Consider the following 19,149-nt stretch of genomic DNA (forward strand, 5'->3'; position numbering starts at 1 on the left):
GCGCCGGGCGCCGCGTGGTGATTGGTCGGGGGCGGCTCTCGCGCAGCCCAGCGGGCCGGGCGCGATTGGCTGCGGGCGGCGTCGGGCGCGCGCCCCGCAGGGGGGGGGGAGCGCGTGCCCGCGGCGCGGCGCGGGGCGGCGGGACCAGGTGAGAGCGGGGCCGGGGCCGGAAGGGGCCGGGGCCGGGCGGGGCGGGGACCCGGGGCCGCCCCCAGACCTTCCCGCCGCCCGCACCGCGGGCCCCCTGCCCTCCACCCCGGCCCGACCCCCCCCGGCCCGGCCGGCCCCGCCCCGCCGCGGGTCGCGCTGTCAGGGGCCGCCGCGTCCTGCCCTGCGCCCTCTCCCCGGCCCCGCGCCGCCCCGTCATTCATTTCCCACTTTCCCCTCTCCTTCGCCCGCCCCCCCCCCCGCGATCCCTGTCCTGCCCCGGCCCTTCCCTTCCTCTTTCTGTTTTTATCTCCTTGTAGCCCCCCCCCTCGCCCCCCTGTTTTCGCCCTGCGGCCCCCCCCTTCACTTTCTGTGGGTCCTTGTGTGTGTTTCAGGCCTTCGAGGAAAAAGTTGCAAACTCCCGAGTTGTTGCTGCTGTGAGGGAGCAGGTGCCTGGAAGGAGGGAGCAGGTGTCTGGAAGGAGGGAGCGATGTAGGAGGTGCCCGGGCTCAGGGAGGTTCGGGGGACACATGGAGAGGGTGTGGGAATGGCAGGGCTAGGCTGGCCGGCCCTCGCGGGGTGTTCAGGGCAGAGGCTCCGAGCCCTCCCTCCGGAGAAAAGGGGGATTGATCACGCTGTTTAATTTTTATAACAAGAAAAACAACAAAAATAACCCAAAGTGAAGGAAAAAACCCACCCCGGCCCCACCCCAGCTGCCCAAGGATGGAGTTGGAGTAGCCAAGCCCGGCTGGATGCTGGGGAAGGGGTTGGCGCCCGCACACATGAAGAGACTCCCCGAGTTGTTTGGCTTCGCGAGGAGATAAGGCCAGTGGAGCTCCATGTTTTTAAAGGTGGGCCGTGTATGATGAAACCCAACTTCTTTTAAAGTGTAGCAGATTTAATTTTTATGGCCAAATGACAGCTTGACCCAGTTGTTATCCAATCAAAGGGCATTTTTTTTTTTGAATGTCTCTTTGTGGCACAACGGCCAACGCAAAAATGATGGCGGCTTACAATGGCGGTACGTCTGCGGCAGCAGCAGGTCACCACCACCACCATCACCACCACCTTCCTCACCTCCCTCCTCCTCACCTCCATCACCACCACCATGCTCAGCACCACCTGCACGCCGGCTCGGCGGCCGCGGTGCACCCCGTGCAGCAGCATGCCTCCTCGGCCGCCGCGGCCGCCGCAGCCGCAGCCGCCGCCGCCGCGATGTTGAACCCGGGGCAGCAGCAGCCCTACTTCCCATCCCCGGCCCCGGGCCAGGCCCCCGGACCGGCTGCGGCAGCCCCAGCTCAGGTACAGGCTGCAGCAGCTGCTGCGGTCAAAGCGCACCATCATCAGCACTCACAACATCCACAGCAGCAACTGGACATTGAGCCGGACAGACCCATCGGATACGGAGCCTTTGGTGTTGTCTGGTGAGTAGAGACCAAAGTGAACCGATGCCTCCTTGTCATTCTTTACCTGGTCATAACTCATCCTTGGTTTTGTCATTGGAATCGGAATACAAGAGAGCTGCTTACTACGAGGTTTTTTTTATTTTTTGCTGGTTCTTCTCCGTTCTTAGAAAGTTGCTTCGCTTGTTTGCGTTGGCAGATCGAGGTTCCCGGTGGTGAGGAGCCACCTCTGACTAACAGCCCACCCTGCCGTTCTCTTCTGAGACAATGCAGCTGTTTATGCCCTTTCTGTACCTTTAATTAGAGTGTGCATCCGTGCAGCTAAGCCATGCTTCCTAAAATTTCAGGTTAACAAATGAGCGTTAGAATATTCATTTTGACCTGGCTTAAGAGTCAGAAATGAAAAGCGTATGAAAATGTCTTCCTTGTGCAGTCACCTGTCAAGATCTTTGTCTCCCGGCGGTTTGACCTGCGGTAGCGCTGCCTAAAACAGCACGGCTGAACTTTGCTCCCCTCTCAAAAATGGAAATGGGATTTCCTGCCTCGCTGTAGCTCTGCCTCCGGCCCTTTTCTCCCCCAGCCGCGTTTCAGAGGAGCCTGTCAGCGGAGTGGAATCTCTTCTAATGCATTTTGTGATTACCTTAGAGCCATGTGTGTAATTAGTGCCCTTGAGGAGCGCTGACACACAGCTGGCAGCAGTGTGTTTGTACATATCTGTCTGTATATAACCGTGTGTCAGCGTGCCCTGCTCTGAGCCCTGCCTGGGAAGCACGGAGGCTGGCAGGGGCTGTTTGGAGAGCAGGCGTGTTGCAGCGCACTTCCTGCAGCACAAATGCAAAGTTTGCAGCGTGCAGCTGCGTGTGCTATCCCAGCCCTCCGCAGTGCTCCAGCCCGGCCTCTGGGTGCCCCAGGAGTTTTCTCCAGGCACTGGCCGGGCTCTGCTCCTCGGGGAGGAGTGCCCGGGTCAGGGGCAGTGCCAGGGTACAGGGCAGAGGCTCAGCAGGGCTGGCCTCAGGAGAGCAGAGCCCCTCCTGCCTGCAGAACCCTTCCAGCTGGCCACGTTACCAACCCAGTGTTGGGAGCAAAATGGTGCTTTCTGAGAAGGCCCAGGGAGCTGCAGGAGCGAGGTGCAGGTCAGTGTTGTGCTCACTCTCCTGTGCCTTTCCTCAGAGCTGGGGAGTCAGTTGACACACCGAGTTCTCCCAGTCGGAGGGGAGCTGTTGTGCAGTCAGCACTGCTGTGCTCTGCCTGTGGTACAGCATTAAAAAGTGGGTGTCAGAGAATGCAAACTGACAAGGAATCTGCTGTAAAAAAATATCTAAAGGTATTTCCACCAGTTTGCATATTTTTTAAAGTATGGAGTTTTTACGACTTAATTTGTTACAGTCTTTGCTTAAATTTATGTTGTTACATAAGATCAGCCGTTTTTTGCTGGTGTTTTGTTTGCCTGTGCATTTCTCAGGTCTTTATTTTCCCAGTTCTGTTCGCCAAAGAGCAAGGTGCAGAGAGAGGTCTGCTTCCACAATATTCAGTAGAATGAAAGGTCACGCTTGCATATTTAAATACAATATCATTAGGAGTGCTGGGGGAGAAGGGAGGTGTAGGGGGAAGGTCTGGTGACATCAGGTAGGAAAGGCAGTGCCAAGGGCATCCCATCCCGAGCCCTGGGCCGGGCACAGGCAGGACCTGCCCCTGGGGGACTGTGCCCAGAGCTGCAGCTTCGCTCAGAGGTAACAACGGCCTGGGAGGGAGAAAACAACAAAGGGGGAGGGTGTGAGCTGAAAGCAGAAGCTGGGATCCCTCCGGCAGAGCTGGGGCTGTCATTGGTGGCACGGAGTTCCTCTTTGCTCACGGGTGCTTGAATTCAGTGGTCACTGCTCGGCTTTTGGCATTTCACATCAACTCCTGCCGCTGACTGCAGGCTCGAGTTAGCAGTCTGTAGGCAATAATTAAAGTCAGTTTCGTTCGAAATGTGGAAGAATGCCCATGTAATTGAATTTTAGCTGTGTGAGATAAGTAAACACTGACTTGAGTATTTATGGTTTGAGGTGACTCGGACATGAGCAGTGTGCACTTGGGTTCAGGTGTGACATGGGATTCACAAAGCCTGAGCAACTTTGGAAGGAGCATGCTGTTATTTCTCAGTATCTTGTCTGAGCATTATTTGTGCTAATAGGTAACTGAAAAGTTTCTGTCAGTGCGAGTGAGGGAAATGGATGTTATTCCATCGACTGTTGGAGTATTTGCAGAGGTCTGTAATCTGCTCTGACGTGTCAGGGCTTTGTTGGGGAGGTACAGCTGACCTGCAGCTCGGCTCCGAGCATCAGAGGAGCCACCAGCGTGTGTGGTGGTGCACTTTGTTACCTCCCCGAGAGAGATTTTCTCTTGGCAGTTGAATTAGCATTTGTCATTAGTTCATTTGTCTGGTACTCCACGATGTTTGGGGGTAGCTAATGTGCTGCTGGAGTTTTTCACTTGTGAAGAGCCAAAGCTTCATGCTTCAGCACTTTGGATTTTAAGCCCTGTGGGTGGGTGCTGCTGCCCCGGTGTCTGTGCACACAGGCCAGGTCCTTGCCCAGCTGCTTTGGTGAATGGTCACTAACCCAGTCGTGTTCCTCATTTGCCAAAACCAGAGGGATTTGCTCTTGGAGTGTTCCCTGAAAACATCCAGGTTTGAATGTGGGTGAGAAGCTCTGTGCCCCGTGGTTCAGACTGAGTAGGGCTGGGTTTTGGAAGTCCTGTGTCTGTTCCAAGAATAAGGAGCTGTCCTTTGGAGAAGTGCTCCCAGTTTTGCTGGGGAGACATGCTGCTGCCATCTGGTGGGATTCCTAAAAAAATAATGGTAATAACAAAATGTGTCTATTGAACCTGCCAAGGCTGATAGGTTTGGAAGGAGGGGTGAAGCCTCAGTCCCTCTGCAGGAGGTGCTGGTGCTGTTTCCACCAGGATTCCTGGACCCATGAAGAGGCTCTGCAGCTGCAGGAGGGAGATGGGGGATGAGGATTCTTGTTGCTGGTTCAAGGTGGTGACACTGCTGCTGAAACGTTGTGGAAATGTCCTGATGGCTGGGATATATCCACTCCAGTGGGACAGGAATGTAAAGTGTGGGGGAATTCTACTTGTCTCTGCTTGTGTTTCTTCATTTTGAAAAGTTGTTGTCGTTCATCAAAGACTGTGGAACCAAGCAATCTCTCTTAATAATGTCAAATCCATTTTAAAACGCATCTCTGTGGAAAAGCTGTTACAAGTGACAATAGAAGAAAGTATTTGAATTAATATTTTTTTTAAATTCCTGATTTACCCCATTTGAAATTGTGTGTGTGGGTTAATGTACTTGTTTCTAATCCTTTTTATTCAGGAGGTCACATGACAGTGCAGTGTTCCAAACAGTTTGGCTGTTGGTGTTGAGACAGAACATCATTCTGCCATAACTTTAAGGGCAGGAATAATTTAGCCTTAACCTACTGTTCATTCCTGGCCTGCAAAGGCCTGAAGACACCAAAGTCATTGCTCCATAAAACCCAAATATTGCATACAATGGATTGTTGCCTGGACCCTGGAACTATTTTAAGAGGGGTTTATCCCAGCACTGATACTAAGCACAGCAGCAGGAAAGACGTTTCCAGGATAAACTGATAATCTCCTGTTCCTTTAAAGGAATGTGTCCTGCTGAGCAAGGATGCAGCGGGGATAATGTATTTGGGACAAAATTACTAGACTATATATTAAGGAATAAAAGGCATTATGGGTTCAGAGAAGTCTGAAAAGTGGCAGAAGTTCCCTCTGTGCCCTCTGATACTGCTGAAAACCACAGTGATGTTTAGCACAGTTAATACTATTGATGGTGCCTGGGCTGGTGAGCAAGAAAAGTTTAGCAAAATCTGAACTATAGACATTTATTTTATGAAATTCATTAGGACTTTTGGTGGGAGAGGTTTTTTCTGAAGTTAAAGCTGCCTGTATCATCTTTTTCCAATCCCTCAAACCTCATGTGCTAGCAGAGGGCAATAATTGACCATCGGGAAATATTCTGTTAATTAAGTTAGGTGGACAATGGTTTGTTTTAAACTCTGTAATGTGACATTTTGTGTTAGTCCAAAGGGAGTTTTTGTTCCTGCTGGGCAGTGCTGACCTGTTCTGCTCCCAGCCAGCCCCAGGGGTGTGGCTGCAGGAGGGACAGAGGGCTGGATGCAGGGGTGTCCCCAGAGGGGAAGGAGCACAGGGGCAGGCAGTGGGGGTGTTTGCCCCCCCAGCTCTGGGGCCAGCACTGACCCTGGCACTTCTCTGGGCACAGAGTGGGCTGGGGTTTCACATCCCCATCACAATGGAGGGAGCTGCAGGTGGTGATCTTGGATCCCCGTGTCAGTATTTTTTATAGGATTGTTTTATCTAAATTGGATTCTGACCCTATTTGTGAAGAGATGTAGTAGAACAATGACCTTATTCAGGTTTTTCTATATGGGAAATTCTGCAAAGCTTTATGTGTTTGAGTGGTTGGGGCTTTTTTTTTTTTTTTTTTTTTTTTTTTTTTTTTTTTTTTTTTTTTTTTCAAATTTCCTGAAAAGAAAAATTCTGTACATTTAAATGACTGCTTCCCAAATGGAGTGAATTAAATGAACGGATATAATAACTCCTTGCATTCAAATTAGACGTGGGATTAGGTGAATTCTATCCAAGTAATATACGAGATTCATTATTGTCTTGTAACATGATGCAAGAAAGAAGGAATGTGAATAACATTTTTTTTTCTCAAAGTTGGGAGAGGACCATTTGGGATAAATTAGTTCACTGTAAATTATGCCAAGGTCAGCGTTTCACAGGTCACTTGAAATGCAAGTTGCTTTGCAGCACCTGCAGACCTCGATGTTGGCTGTATCCACACAGGACTGGATGCTGATAATCCAGTTAGATTCTGGTAGCATTCAGTGTGTTTTCTTTTTCCCTCTGAATTCTGCAAATGTTACAGCTTGCGACTGGATCTGCAGTCTAATATTGATTTTCCAGAAGACATATTTCAGATGTTCTTTTCCTTTCTCCCCCTGACTCTTTCATCTCTTTTTAAGAGGATGTTTAAGTTGTCGAATTCCCTAATGCACACCAGATTTATTGGTGTTTTGAGGGGGTGAGGGTGCAGCCCAAGGTGTGGGATCCCCCAGAGCAGAGATGAAGGCTGTAAAAGGGGCTGGGGGGGGGCTGCTGGGTGTGCCTGGGCTGCTTCATTTCCCAGGGAACAATGGCATAGAAGCAATAGCTTTGGGCAGGTGAAGTGAAGGAAGCCTTGGGGATATGTTTGAAGTGTTTTTTGATGACTTGTAATGGTTGTATCTGGGTCTCATGTATCTTTAATCCTCTGGAAAGTTCTGCCTCCTGGCCAGGAGTCGGTAAGGTGCAGCTGTTGGTGTGAGCAAAGCTGGCTCAAAGGTGTGTCGAGTTGGCTTAAGTGGAATTTGTGTTCATTAATATAATTGGTGGTGTTTTTTTAAAGGGCACGTGAAAAATCCACAAAGGGTTTTTAAGTGCTAGAAAATCTCGCAGTAGATGCTGTAAGATTTGGTTTATTGGTAGTGTGAGTAACTACTGCACCTGTTTTGTAAAAGTAGCCCCCTGAGTAAGGTGGGGGATGCTGAAATCAAAGCAGCAGATGGCAGGCAGTACAAACATGTATGGAAAGGGTAGAGACTTCTGGGGTCAGTGCTTTATTTAGTGATGATAGGATTTGTTCATAATCAGCAGTAACAGGGAAAAAGTGGATGGGATGGGCAGTGAGTGGGTGGTAGCTACAGGTGGTACAAACCATAGCCATTACCTGTCTGAGAGGAGTTATAAAGCTGATGTTGTTGTTGTAGGAGTATTTTTTTTTTAAACAACATAGGTCATACATTTTTTTAAAATTTTTATTTCCCCCACTGTGTTCTGACTGTCTTTTTCATAAACTCTGCCCGTTTTTATTATTTTCTGCCATTGTGGTACTTGGTATGAGGAGCAGCTTATCAACAGCAGACTTAAATGACAGCAGTAGTGTTAAGAGATGAGGGGTAAATTGTAGAACATAAATAATGTTTCCCTGTGGAAATCACTGGAGCTCCATCCATAGTACATTGTAGGAGGAACCTGGAAAAGAGGAGAATCCTCTCCTGTACAGAAACATGTGGCCTTCCTTCGTGTGTCCTGTGGCACATGGATGGGCTGCAGCCTGTGAGAGCAAACTGTGGATACTTGTGATTCCAGCCTGGATCACACACCTGAATCTCACTTGGGGAAATCCCCAACTTACCTTAAAATCACTGAGGTGCTGATACTTGTACGGTTCAATTTTGTGTTGTAAGTCTGCTGAGAGCCTCGATCAATGAAACTGTCAGCTCAGTTTTCTAGGTTCACAGTTCCCTAATTTTGCTGCAAATTGCCTGGGGGTGGTTTCAGTAATTCTGGGAAAATGCCAGTCATGTTCAGGTGAACTCAGGTGTGTGAAGTGAGCGCACGTGGTGCTCTTCAGGCTGCTGTGTGCCAGTGGGTAGAGCCCTGAGAAGGGACAGAAAGCTGCAGGGGAGGACAGCCAGGTGCCAAAATGCTGCTCAAAACACAGCAGAACAGTACAGCAAACCTACCAGAATAACCTGGGCTTCATTGCAGTATTTAAAGCTGCATCGTCTTCTCTTATGCAATCGTGATGGATAAATGAAGGCAGACTTCCACCAGCCTTGATAAGAAACAACTTCCATGGCTACAGCTCTGGAACATGGCCATGTACAGTCTTGAAAAGTGCTTAGTAAGAATTTGAGCTTTAATCTTGAGGGCTGTGGCAGAATCAGTGTGTCCTGGTAGTATCATTCTTTAATTTCCTGACGTGGTGTTTTCTATAAAGGCTTGGAAGCATTTGTGTGTGAGTAGAATTTTTGTGCTCTTTATGTTGTTGGATATAACACCAGATTGGTTATAGCAGGATCATTTTTGTAGAATACATATTCTCTTATTTCTTTAATTTTCTTAGAACGTGATATGAGGTGTAATACAAAAAATGAAAGGTTTTTCTGAGCATTCTGTTCAAGAACTCTTGCAGGAAATTTTTTGTGGAAAAGTGAAATGTACGTGGGACTGTAGTAATCCTTGGACTTTAGAGGAGGATTTTCTTTCCCCATTCTCTTTATATGAAATACATTTTAATAGTTGGAAAAAAAAAAAAAAAAACAGCCACCAGAGAAACTGGTGTTTGAGTTTCCTTGTGGTTTTGGAGTGGTGCTAATGCTCAGCCTGTTCCTGGTCCATGGCAGTTTGTCCCCATTATCCAGGTACCAGGCAGTGCTCTTTGGGTTCTCTTGGTTCTATGGACTAAGTGGGTCAGGGTAGAGCCTTTGCTTGGTGGGGCCAGTGAAGATGGGCATGGGATTTGAGCTGCACAACAATAGTTATTCAGGGTTTGAGGTAGTTGGTGGTGTTTTTCCTGAGGAGTGGCTGACCTCTGCCTTCTCCCTGGCAGTGTGAGTTGAGTTGGCCGTGGAGGGTAGTGCCTTTATTGTTTTATCTGGTAGAAATTCATGTAACCACTGGCGATTATTTGTGTGTGGGTAGCAGAATGGAGTCCATGTGGGCAGTAGCTTTCGGCCAGGAGCAGTGCTGGCACAGCTGCTGAGGTGTGTGCTGGCACTGGGCTGGCTCAGGAGGGGAGCCTGGCAGGTCCTGGGTCTCTCTGGAAACCATTCTCTGCAGCCTGAGCTCTTCTGGTCCTGGTGGGTTAAGGCATGGCACAGGAAATACAGGGGAAGTCCCTGCCAGCCCTTTGGAGCCCCTGATGGATGGGGACACTCCTGGCTGGGGCAGAGCTGCAGGGCAGTGCCTGCCCAGCACAAGTGTCCCTGCCCTTGGCTGGGGACCTGTTTGCCTTCCTCCTGCCCTCGGTTTAAAGGCCCTTGGCAGCCCATGGCAGGCTGTTTGGGAGGCCTCAGTTAGAGCTTTTTCCCCCGAGATTGCACAGTGGGAGGACAAAAGCATTGTCTAAAGGCTGTTCCTCCGTCTTGCAGTGTAACTTCTCTTCGCATGTGTCGTAAGTTCTGCTCGGCTCCTCAGGACTGTCTTTGCAAGGGGGCATTTCTTTTGGGGACAAGGAAGAGAAGGCAGCATTATTCTGGCTGCTTGCCATCCATGCTTTCTGAATTGTATCATCTCCTAGGCCAGCCGTTTTTGGTAAGAGTGAGGAAAAGGATTCTGACGCCTCTCAGTGCCTTTCTGGCCCCCCTGTGGATGGGTGTGAAGTCCTGGAGGGGCAGAGCTCCTTGCTGCTGTCTGTAGGCCCGTGGGGTGAGCATGGAGCAATATCCCGGTTCAGGTGTTGCTGGGGCTCAGACAGGCTGTTCCTCACACCCAGGTGCCCGGGGCAGCAGTGGCCAAGGTCACCACTGTGCACACAGGGCTGTGCCAGCACCAGGACACCTCAGACCTGCTCTGGCTCTTCTGGAGTGAATAAAGACAGTCAGGTGATGGAGATACTATCTCCATTTTGAACAAAAGTGGGGAGTCTCCCAATCAATTTGCGTTTTTCAAGCCGTGGTTCCCATCTCAATTGCAAAGACAGAACAGATAGGAGTGGACCCGAAATGAAGATCTGCCAGTGTTTTGTCAAGGCACCAGATCTTTCCAAGTCTTTGTCCTCAGAGTTGGTACTTTAACATGATGGACAGGTAAAGAGCAGTGGGGGTTCAGTGCTTTCTGTTTCCCGTGTAGTTCAGCATATGGAAATGAAAAAAATCCCAACTGCCAAACACAGAACCAACCAAGCTTGTATAAAAATAATACCCAGCTTTTAAAGTGAAGTGGCAGTGAGTAATGACTAGCATCTACTTTATCTTATGTCTAAATTCAAATTGTTGGGGGCAGAAGCTCCCACATAATAATTGCTGTTAATTTAAAGGGACAGTGGCCTGCATCGTTAGTGCTGTGTCCAGTGCTGCCTCAGCAGTGAATATTCATATCAGGAACTGGAACAAAGGCATGTGAAATTCAGACTCTAGAATCCTCTTCAGGTTTCAGTCTAAAAGCCATTGAAAGTTGCCAATTATGATTTGGCAGAGAAAGGATTTATCTTGTCTCTGTAGATCTGGACTGTTTGTGGGGAGGGCAGTGTCTGTGTGTGCTGGGGAATCCTTCTGTGTCAGGGACTAAAGCAGGACCAGCCCAGGTCCTGCATTCTGCCAGGCTTTGTGCCTCTGTTCTAAAAGACAATGTCCTGCAGCTGCACTGGGAGGCAAAAATGGATTTTAAAAATCTGTTTTACCATGGATCACTTGATTTAATTGAAGACAGTAAGAGTTCTACCTAAGAGCTTAACTAAAAGCAGATTTTAATTATGAAGTAGAAAGTACGTTTGATTTGTTTTTTCAATTATTATACATACCTCAAGGTACCAAAGTGCTTCTCTGAGCATATTTGCTCATTGATTGCACTTGAAGAGTCAGGATTAAGGACTTGCAGTGTGCTTTTGCCAGCGGGGCATTCACATCCTCACCCAAGCCTGTAAGCTGAGCTGCAGCTTCCCTTCTGCCCCTGCTGAAGAAACAAAGCGCTGATGTGCTTTGGGTTGGATTGCTTATTGTTTTCTGAAGCAGTTTGAGGGGAAAGTAGGGAATGTTTGACAGAATCAGGACCAGCTTTGACCTACTTGTGGGCTTTTTTTTTTTGATCTCTGTCTTGGGCACGTCACCTTATCATTTTTAAGCTACTGTTTACTCATGTGAACCTCATCTAAAACATTGAGAACTGACAGGTGTTTGGTAATATGAATATTAAATGTATATATCATCACTCCCCACAGTTGTTCCCAAGGAGATTTTGTCACTTACCATATGACCCAGTAAAGGGAATTATTCTGTAATAATTTTATTTAATCCTGAACTGTTGTTTAAACTTTGGGTTTGAAGTATTTTAGAGTCATTAATTTCATTCCCCTGGAATTGCACCCATGGTAGTGATTCCATCTGTTATCACAAGCTTTTTGACAGACTCAGAATAGAGAAACATATATTAGTATTTTGTGTCAGTCATGGAGATCACTTGTAGCTAAAAGCAGCTGTGAAACGAGGCGGTCAAAAGGGAGTCCTGCTGGTCAGGCCTTGGCATTTCTGTGCATGGAAATGTAAAACCCAACCAACTACATTGTAGCATGTCACTTAATTGGGTTTATAACAATTCAGGCTGGTTTTCTTCTGGTGGGAAGAGATGGAGAGACACATTTTCTTGAAGATCTCGTAATATTTTAGACACTTCTGGTAAGATGACATTTTGTGGGTGAGTTTTAGAAGGGGGAGAGGGCTGAGGATCCCTGGAGCTGTGCTGCCTCCAGCACCTGGCACAGGTCACCTGGCCCTGGCACCAAGACATGAGCAGGGTTGGCTGCCTTACCTGACAATTCAGGTTTTGCAAATTTGACAGCATTTCAGACTTTGAATAGTAACCAAACGACCTCTGATGGAAATTCATCAGTCCATGTTCTGCTGTCGCAGACAGGGAGGAATTTGAGCAGTCTGGTCCCACTCTCAGCAGGCTGTTCACCTCTCCACTTCAGTGTGTCCCTCCAATGTCTCTGCATTTCTGAAATTGCCTTGTGAATCTATTGAAAAGGAGTGGTTATGGCTCCAGTGTAATTGAGACTGTCAAGGAAATAGGTGGAATTTTTACAGCACCATGAGACTTGATGGTATGTGACAGAGGATCATTCACTTCACTGGTCCATGGTAATGGGAGACTGATGTGTCTTTAAACGCCCTGGTAATAAATAAAAGACTGATTTTTACTTTTTTTTCCCTTCTTTTTTGCAAGCCCGTGGGTGCTTTCTGAATCTTCATTAACGTGTACTAAAATATGAAGCACTTCTTTAATGTTCCAAAATATCCCATCTGAGACATCTTCTGGAATTTTGCACTGTAGAGGTTATGAATTTATTTATTTCACACTTAGGTTTTGACGTGTCCCTTCTGTCCTACAGTAATTCAGAGAAGGAATGACTGGGCAGGGTTGAGCACACAGAAATCTTTACACAGAAAAAAAAAAAATTGCAGCAGTTTGCAATAATTGACATGGGTGAATGTGCAGGGGAAGCCTTAGGAAAGCTGCTGTGCAGTGGCTGGTGTAGAGCTCCAAGGACACAGCTGTGGATGTGGCTGGCACTTTACCTCCATTGTCAGACAGCCCGAAGGATCGATCCTGAGCTGCTCTTCTGGGAAAAGCTGGGCTTGGGAATTACAGCATCTTACAGGCTTAGTGTGTATTTTAGTAATATTTTAAGTTTGCTCGTTCTAATATCCACGCCTGTGCAAGGCAAATAAAATACTGTTATCTGAGGAATTTCTGGCGAAGAGAACGGAAGAGAAAGTGTCGAGTACAAAGCATTCTGGGGTTCAGTGTGTTCTGTGTTACTGTAGAATACAGAGTTCCTTTGAATAAGGAAGGGACAGAGTGAGTTGAAACTTGAAAGGTCAGTAAATAAGATGTGCCTCCTCAAGCTAAAAACCTTGATGAATGTTAATGGATTTACCATCACTACAGAATATGGGGAGATGAATATAAACAGCAGTAATTCATAAATTAAAAGGTACCCTCAGCCTCATACATACATACATATTTATTTGTGTGTTGTATACAAATAGCATCAAAGTCCTGAGGCTTAATCCTTAACCAGCAGATACAAATATCTCCCTTGGTGGAAGCAGGGAACAGTGCATTGCAATCTACTTTGAAGCGCTGTATTCAAATATAGTTGTACACTTCGGTTTGAGTCCTGTTCAGATTTCCTCCTGTGTCAGGCAACAGCCAGCCACGAGTGTGGTGCAGCAAGAAATGGGTGAGGTGGGTCAGGTTTGCCCTGGAAGTGTGGAGACCGGTGGCTGGGCTGAGTGCTGAGCTGTGCCTCGGGGAGTGCTGTGTGCTGCACAGGTGGGACACGGCCAGGAGTGCAGGCAGCTGTGCTGCTGCCTGCAGGGGGCAGCTGCAGGGGAGCCTGGGGGGCAGCAGGGCTGCAGGGGAAGGCTGCAGGTGCTGGGGAGTGTGGGCAGCAGAGGTTCAGGGGAGGTTGGGGTGCAGCAGAGGTGCTGTGGTTCAGCAAGGTGCAGCAGGGGTTTCAGCAGAGGTGCAGGGGTTGCAGCAGAGGTGCAGGGGAGGCTGGGTGGCAGAGTGCAGGTGCAGCGCAGAGGTGCAGGGGAGGCTGCAGGTTCAGGGGAAGGCTGGGTGCAGCAGAGGTGCTGTGCAGCAGAGGTGCAGAGGTGCAGGGATGCAGCAGAGGTGCAGCAGAGGTTCAGGGGAGGCTGGGGTGCAGCAGAGGTGTTGGGGTGCAGCAGAGGTGCAGGTGCAGCAGAGGTGCAGCAGAGGTGCGCAGAGGTGCTGGGTGCAGCAGAGGTGCAGCAGAGGTGCAGCAGAGGTGCAGGGGTGCAGCAGAGGTGCAGGGGTGCAGCAGAGGTGCAGGGATGGGTACTGCAGAGCCAAGCTGTCAGTCAGGGGTATGATCAGGGACATTATTAACCTCCTTTGCTCTGGAGGGGCAGAAACCCTCCAGGAGCTGTGCCAAGGCTGGGGCTTGTTGGACGTGCAGAAGAAGGTTCCTCATCTGGGTTTTCCTTGGTTGGCTGGTGGGAATGGGAATGGGAATGGAGGTCAGTGAATTGGGGCAGGAGTGTGCATGTAAGAGTGGTATGAGCTTTCAAATAAAGGAGAAAGAACTGTAAAATTACTTGTGGTTTTTTGGGCATTTATTTATTTGTGAACGTCGCAGACCTTGCCATTGGCTGAAAAATGGAATTAAAGAACTCTAGAAAAGAAAAAAAAGAAAAAAAATGGAATTTAAAAATGTACGAATATTGTCTGTGCAGTTTAGTAATTTATTGTAGCTGTGGTTCATAGAGGCAGTTGAGAAGTGAATATAAAGGGCTGAAGCCTAGTCAGAAAATTTTGTGTGAATGGGGAAATAAATTTGATTGGAAAGCAGTTTCAATTTTAAGCTTCCGTGAAGGAAGACAAATTTAACATTTTTAAAGATATTAACCATAACAGTATCCCTTTAATTTCACTCCTTTCTTTTAAGTAAGATACTCTGAATCACTTTTTGTTCAAGGAGACAGATTCTTGCAGTAATCAGTTTGCTTTTAGCTCTGATTTGTAAAGAATAAGTGATAATGGCACACATGCTGGAGGGTGTGATTAGAGCCAACGTTAAAAGGCTTTTTTAGGACATCGATGGTTGGAAAAGGAGCTCTGGAGAGGTCTGCGTTTAGCAGGAGGGAATGAAGACACCTTTGAAGTCGCTTAACCCTTTCCCATGAAATGCCTGTTAGTGGCAATGAAATCTGGAGGTTTTCTCCAGGCTCCTGTGGAAGTTCTACATGGAATCTGTTAGTTTGCATTCAGTCAGCTCTTTCCCTGGACAGATCCATCCCACTGAAAGACCAGCTCCTGGGGAGATGTGTTAGAAGGACATGGCTGTTTGGAGGAATTACAGGTTTTGTGGAGTGCCTTTGGGTATTTTTGATTACTTTACAGAATTCCATGGAGAATGCTGGGAAAACTTAATGAAATGCTGAAAATGCATTCATTGGTAGTCAGTTAATTAAATTGTCTTCTTGTGTAATCTTTTAAGTAACTTCTTTTCTGTTCAGTGCCTTTCCAACAAACACAAATTGCTGTTCACATGTAGACTCCTGTATGCAAAACCTACTTTACTTGCCAAAATATGAAGAAAATATTTAGCAGGTGGAGTGTATTTTATAGGTCCCAGATGTCTAAAAGTACAAGAAATTTTTACTATTGTCTGTGAAGACCTTCACCCAGCTTCTGTCAATCCATGTCAGCCTGCCCATGGCTTCGTGTCAGATGGTCAGTGAATGAGCACTCACACTCCTGGGAGAAACAGGAGCTCTCTGACTTGCCTTCTCTGCCTCAAAGTTAAATCCAAGTGAAATCAAAGTTTTGCTCAGTAGTATCTCCGTAGTTATCTTTTTTTCAGTTTGCTTTCATATCATATCTCTCAAAGATTCTTTTTTTTTTTTTCCTACCCACTGTAAATATTTCATTTTAGGATCTTTGAAGTATTGCCAGCTGGAGGCTGCTACAGAGCAATAGTGACCTGAAAATCATTAACAGCACATCCAGTGCTTAAATAGCTTGAAAAATAACAGCTGTTCTTTTTGATAATGTCTTTTAACAATGAAACCTTATTTTTCCATGCTCGTGTGCTAAAAATTCTGCTGTCGCTAACAACTCTGCCTCAGTGTTTCAGACTGTTGTGTGGTGCAGCTACTGGGACTGTTTGTAGGCAATGATTTAGTGCAGGTTTGGGGTTTTTTTTCCAAGTCCCCAAGTGCTGATGGGAATAGGTGGCCCCAGTGTTGGTGTCTCCTGGCCCTGCTGGGGTGAGCAGGTATTTGAGGTGGCTCCCAGGGGGATAAAAGAGATGCTGTGGTTTATCCTGAGCTGGGTGGGTGCAGTTCCTCACTCTGGGAGTCATCCCTGGTTTCCCTGTGCTCCCCTGAGCTGTGCCTCTCCCTCAGCTCCCTGGGGCTGTCGGGCTCCTGGTGCCCAGTTTTATTTCCTTTGGGCACAAGTCCACTGCAGCCTTCCCTGGAGCTCTGCTCATGGCACTGGAGACAGGAGGGCTGAGCACTGCAATGCTTAACCTTTTCTCCTTTTCCTGACCAATCTGTGGGTGGCTTTGCCTTGAAAAATCATCGCTGGAATGACTATGAATATCTCCTTTAAACGAGATTGTATCAGCCCTTGCATCTCTCAGACAAGTGTGTACAGCCAGAGGGTAAAACCCATTATAATGCCACGCTAATTGCATGAGTGCATGTGCTAAAGCTCTCCTGTTGTGAGAAATGCAGCCAGAGCCTGGCTCCTGGTGATCCCTGTGCTGGAGGGACAGCGTGCACAGTGCTCTGTGACACCCAGCTGCACACTCAGGAGAGGAGACTCCTGTGAAATCAGGAATTGAAGTTCCACCAGGAATCGTGGCAGAGCGTTGGAGGCGCTGTGTGTGTGTTGGGGACACGGGGGGGACACAGCCTGGGACAAAATCACCCTTGGCCTGTCTCCCTGGGGTCTGAATCTTTGTCATGGGAAATCCTAAAGCTGCTGCTTGCCTTCAATCCCAGCCTGTGGATACATTGCCTTTCTTTCCTTCAGTAAGACATCTGTTGCTAAATCCATCCATCCATCTATCTATCTATCTATCTATCTATCTATCTATCTATCTATCTATCTATCTATCTTTAATTTTCTTTTCTTAAGGATTTCACACTTATTTTCCTCACCTCTCCCCTTTGCTGGCCAACAGTCCATTGAATGTTGTGGACAGTTTTTGTCACGTTTTGGTAGGGCTCAGGGCCTGCCAGTGGCTTTACAGAGAACAGAGACTGGTCTCGTGGCCTGTGCAAATTTTATGTGCCCAATCAAGCATTTCCCAAGATAAGAGATTTGATAAGTGCACAGCCTCTCCCTCCCCTTCCCCTTCAGTCCTGGGAATCTTGTGGCTTTGTGAGCTTTTCTAAGGGATTTTTAATATCATCCCATGCTCAAGTATATTTTGAAATATGCCGAGGTGTGATTGATTGCAATACCATCTACTGAAAAAGTGGCATATTGGTATCACACCCCTTGAGTATGAGCTGTGCTGTTTGTTTTAAAAGGGTACATCAAACACGCCTGGGTGAGCAGCTGAAATGCTCGTGGGGACCAGGTCACTTCCATATCTCAGGGCAAGGCTTGCTGGAAAAGCCTGTGTGATTGAGAGTCAGACAACTGAGGAAAAAAGTTCACTGACTAATAAGAAAAACTTGCAGAGTAATCCTATTAAATTCCCTCCCTTCTGCGAAGTCCTGATGTAAATTTATAGATATTCCCTGTAAATGTGAAAGGTGGTTTGTTTCCCTGATAGAACAAACTCCACCAGCAGTTTCCCACACCGCCCCAAGAACATTCTTTCATTATCTTGCTCCTGTGTCATAATTGCACGGAGCAATCACAAACTTGTTTTTCTACCAGTTGAAACTACGGAACAATGTGTATGCCTTGACCTGGATTCAGGGAGAGAAAAAGTCACTGTTGGCATGGGCTCCACCTTGACAATTTGCCATCAGCGTGGCAGAGGGTGGCTAAAGGCTTAGAATGCGTGATGGAAACGGCTGAGTGCCTGCAAGGATTCTTTGAGATAAGGATTGTCTTTGAAAACATTTTAACTAGAGCCCTGGACTGTGTCATTAATCTCTTCTGTAGTCCTATTACTTTTAAAAATTGTGTTATTTCTGGTGTGATTAGCCTGCAAAGTAAATAGAAGGTGCAGGTTTTGTAAAGAATGTTTTTTCTTTACGTGTTTTATGTCGGAGTATTTTAAAAGCTTTTTATGTAGTCCTTAAATACAGCTAGACCTACATGCCTTATGTGTAATCAGCAGAGCAGGAGGGTTTCTGATGGCAGGAGAGGGGCCCTGCTGCACAGGGGATGCAGTGCAGTGCAGGGGATGCTGTGCTGGCCCAGGGCTGCTGTCCTGCTGTCCCCAGCTGCTGTGGGTGAGATCTGCTCCCAGACTGTCCTGTCCTTTGGCCCTGCTGTGTGCTGGCCCAGCTCCCTGTGTCTGTCAGGGATGGGAATTGGGCTGGCTCCTCTCGGGGTGTTCAGTGCTGGATCCCCCAGCTCGGGGTCCCTGCCCCTGTCATTCCCAAAGGCAGGCTTACACCTGAACTCTCTGCCTTGATACAAGGTTTATGAAGTTATTTTTCGCCCCATACCTATAATAAATTTTTGGTAAGTTATTTTTGGCTTGAATCTCGGTGTTGATGTGTTTCTCCCCAGCTGGGGCTCAGTCAGTGGAGCCTTTGAGGTTTCAGCAGTGCTGGGTGATGGATGGCTCCTGCCTGTGGGCCCTTTGCTGTGGGATTCACCCGGGCTGCAGTGTCCTCAGAGCAGGGCGGGAATTCAGATGGGCTCTTCTGAGAGCAGCAGTAAGTAAAGCTGCCTTTCTAGCTCTTCTCTCAATTAGCTCCTAGGATTTTCCTGCTTTTCTAGTTTCTCCTGGGGATTGACCTGATAGCACATTGCTATAAATAATTATTTTACTAGTATCAAAGTAGGTACTGTACACAAACACAAAGCAACATTTCCAGCATCTTTTTTTGGATGCTGTAAATACCAAGTTTTCAGACAGGCTGTTTCCTTTCTTCCTTTCTTGTTTCTGTCCTTTGGAATGCAGGCCTGACAGTGCTGATCTTCAGAACCTGGATTGTTAGTTCTGTGCTGCCCCTTGAAGTGAGACTGCTGGTGAGTTACAGAGCTCCCAGCCCAGGGCAGGAGGTGAGGGCAGGCTGGCATTGCTGCTGCTCTGGGGAAAGAGCAGGGATTGTTTCCAGAGGGATGCTGCAGGGGGTCACCACTTGTCTGCAAGAGTGGGATATTTAAAGGAAAAAAAAAAACAACTGGCCTTCAGTGTGAATGCCACAGCAACCCCACTGAACTCCTTCCTCTGAGAGAGACTGGGAAAAGACTCTTCACCCAAACCAGTTATTGTGTGGAAAGGTTTGGAAGAGCACAGCAGCCAGGCCTGGCCCAGCACAGGTGAATTTAACAGCTCTGC

The 19,149-nt window shown here is 47.7% G+C and overlaps 1 protein-coding gene across 3 annotated transcripts in view; it reads left to right on the plus strand.

The window, feature by feature from the left end:
• Positions 1–40: 40 nt before the first annotated feature.
• NLK (nemo like kinase) overlaps positions 41–19,149 on the plus strand; it is a 53,554-nt gene continuing 34,445 nt past the window's right edge. For all 3 annotated transcript variants that reach the window (XM_066333602.1, XM_066333601.1, XM_066333603.1), the window contains exons 1-2: positions 41–148; positions 543–1,571. In XM_066333602.1, the coding sequence (XP_066189699.1) occupies positions 1,114–1,571 (458 nt within the window). In that variant the 5' untranslated portion in view covers positions 41–148; positions 543–1,113. The remainder of the gene's footprint in view (positions 149–542; positions 1,572–19,149) is intronic.

Source organism: Sylvia atricapilla, chromosome 20 (assembly GCF_009819655.1).
Source record: "Sylvia atricapilla isolate bSylAtr1 chromosome 20, bSylAtr1.pri, whole genome shotgun sequence".
Classification (NCBI taxonomy): Eukaryota; Metazoa; Chordata; class Aves; order Passeriformes; family Sylviidae; genus Sylvia; species Sylvia atricapilla.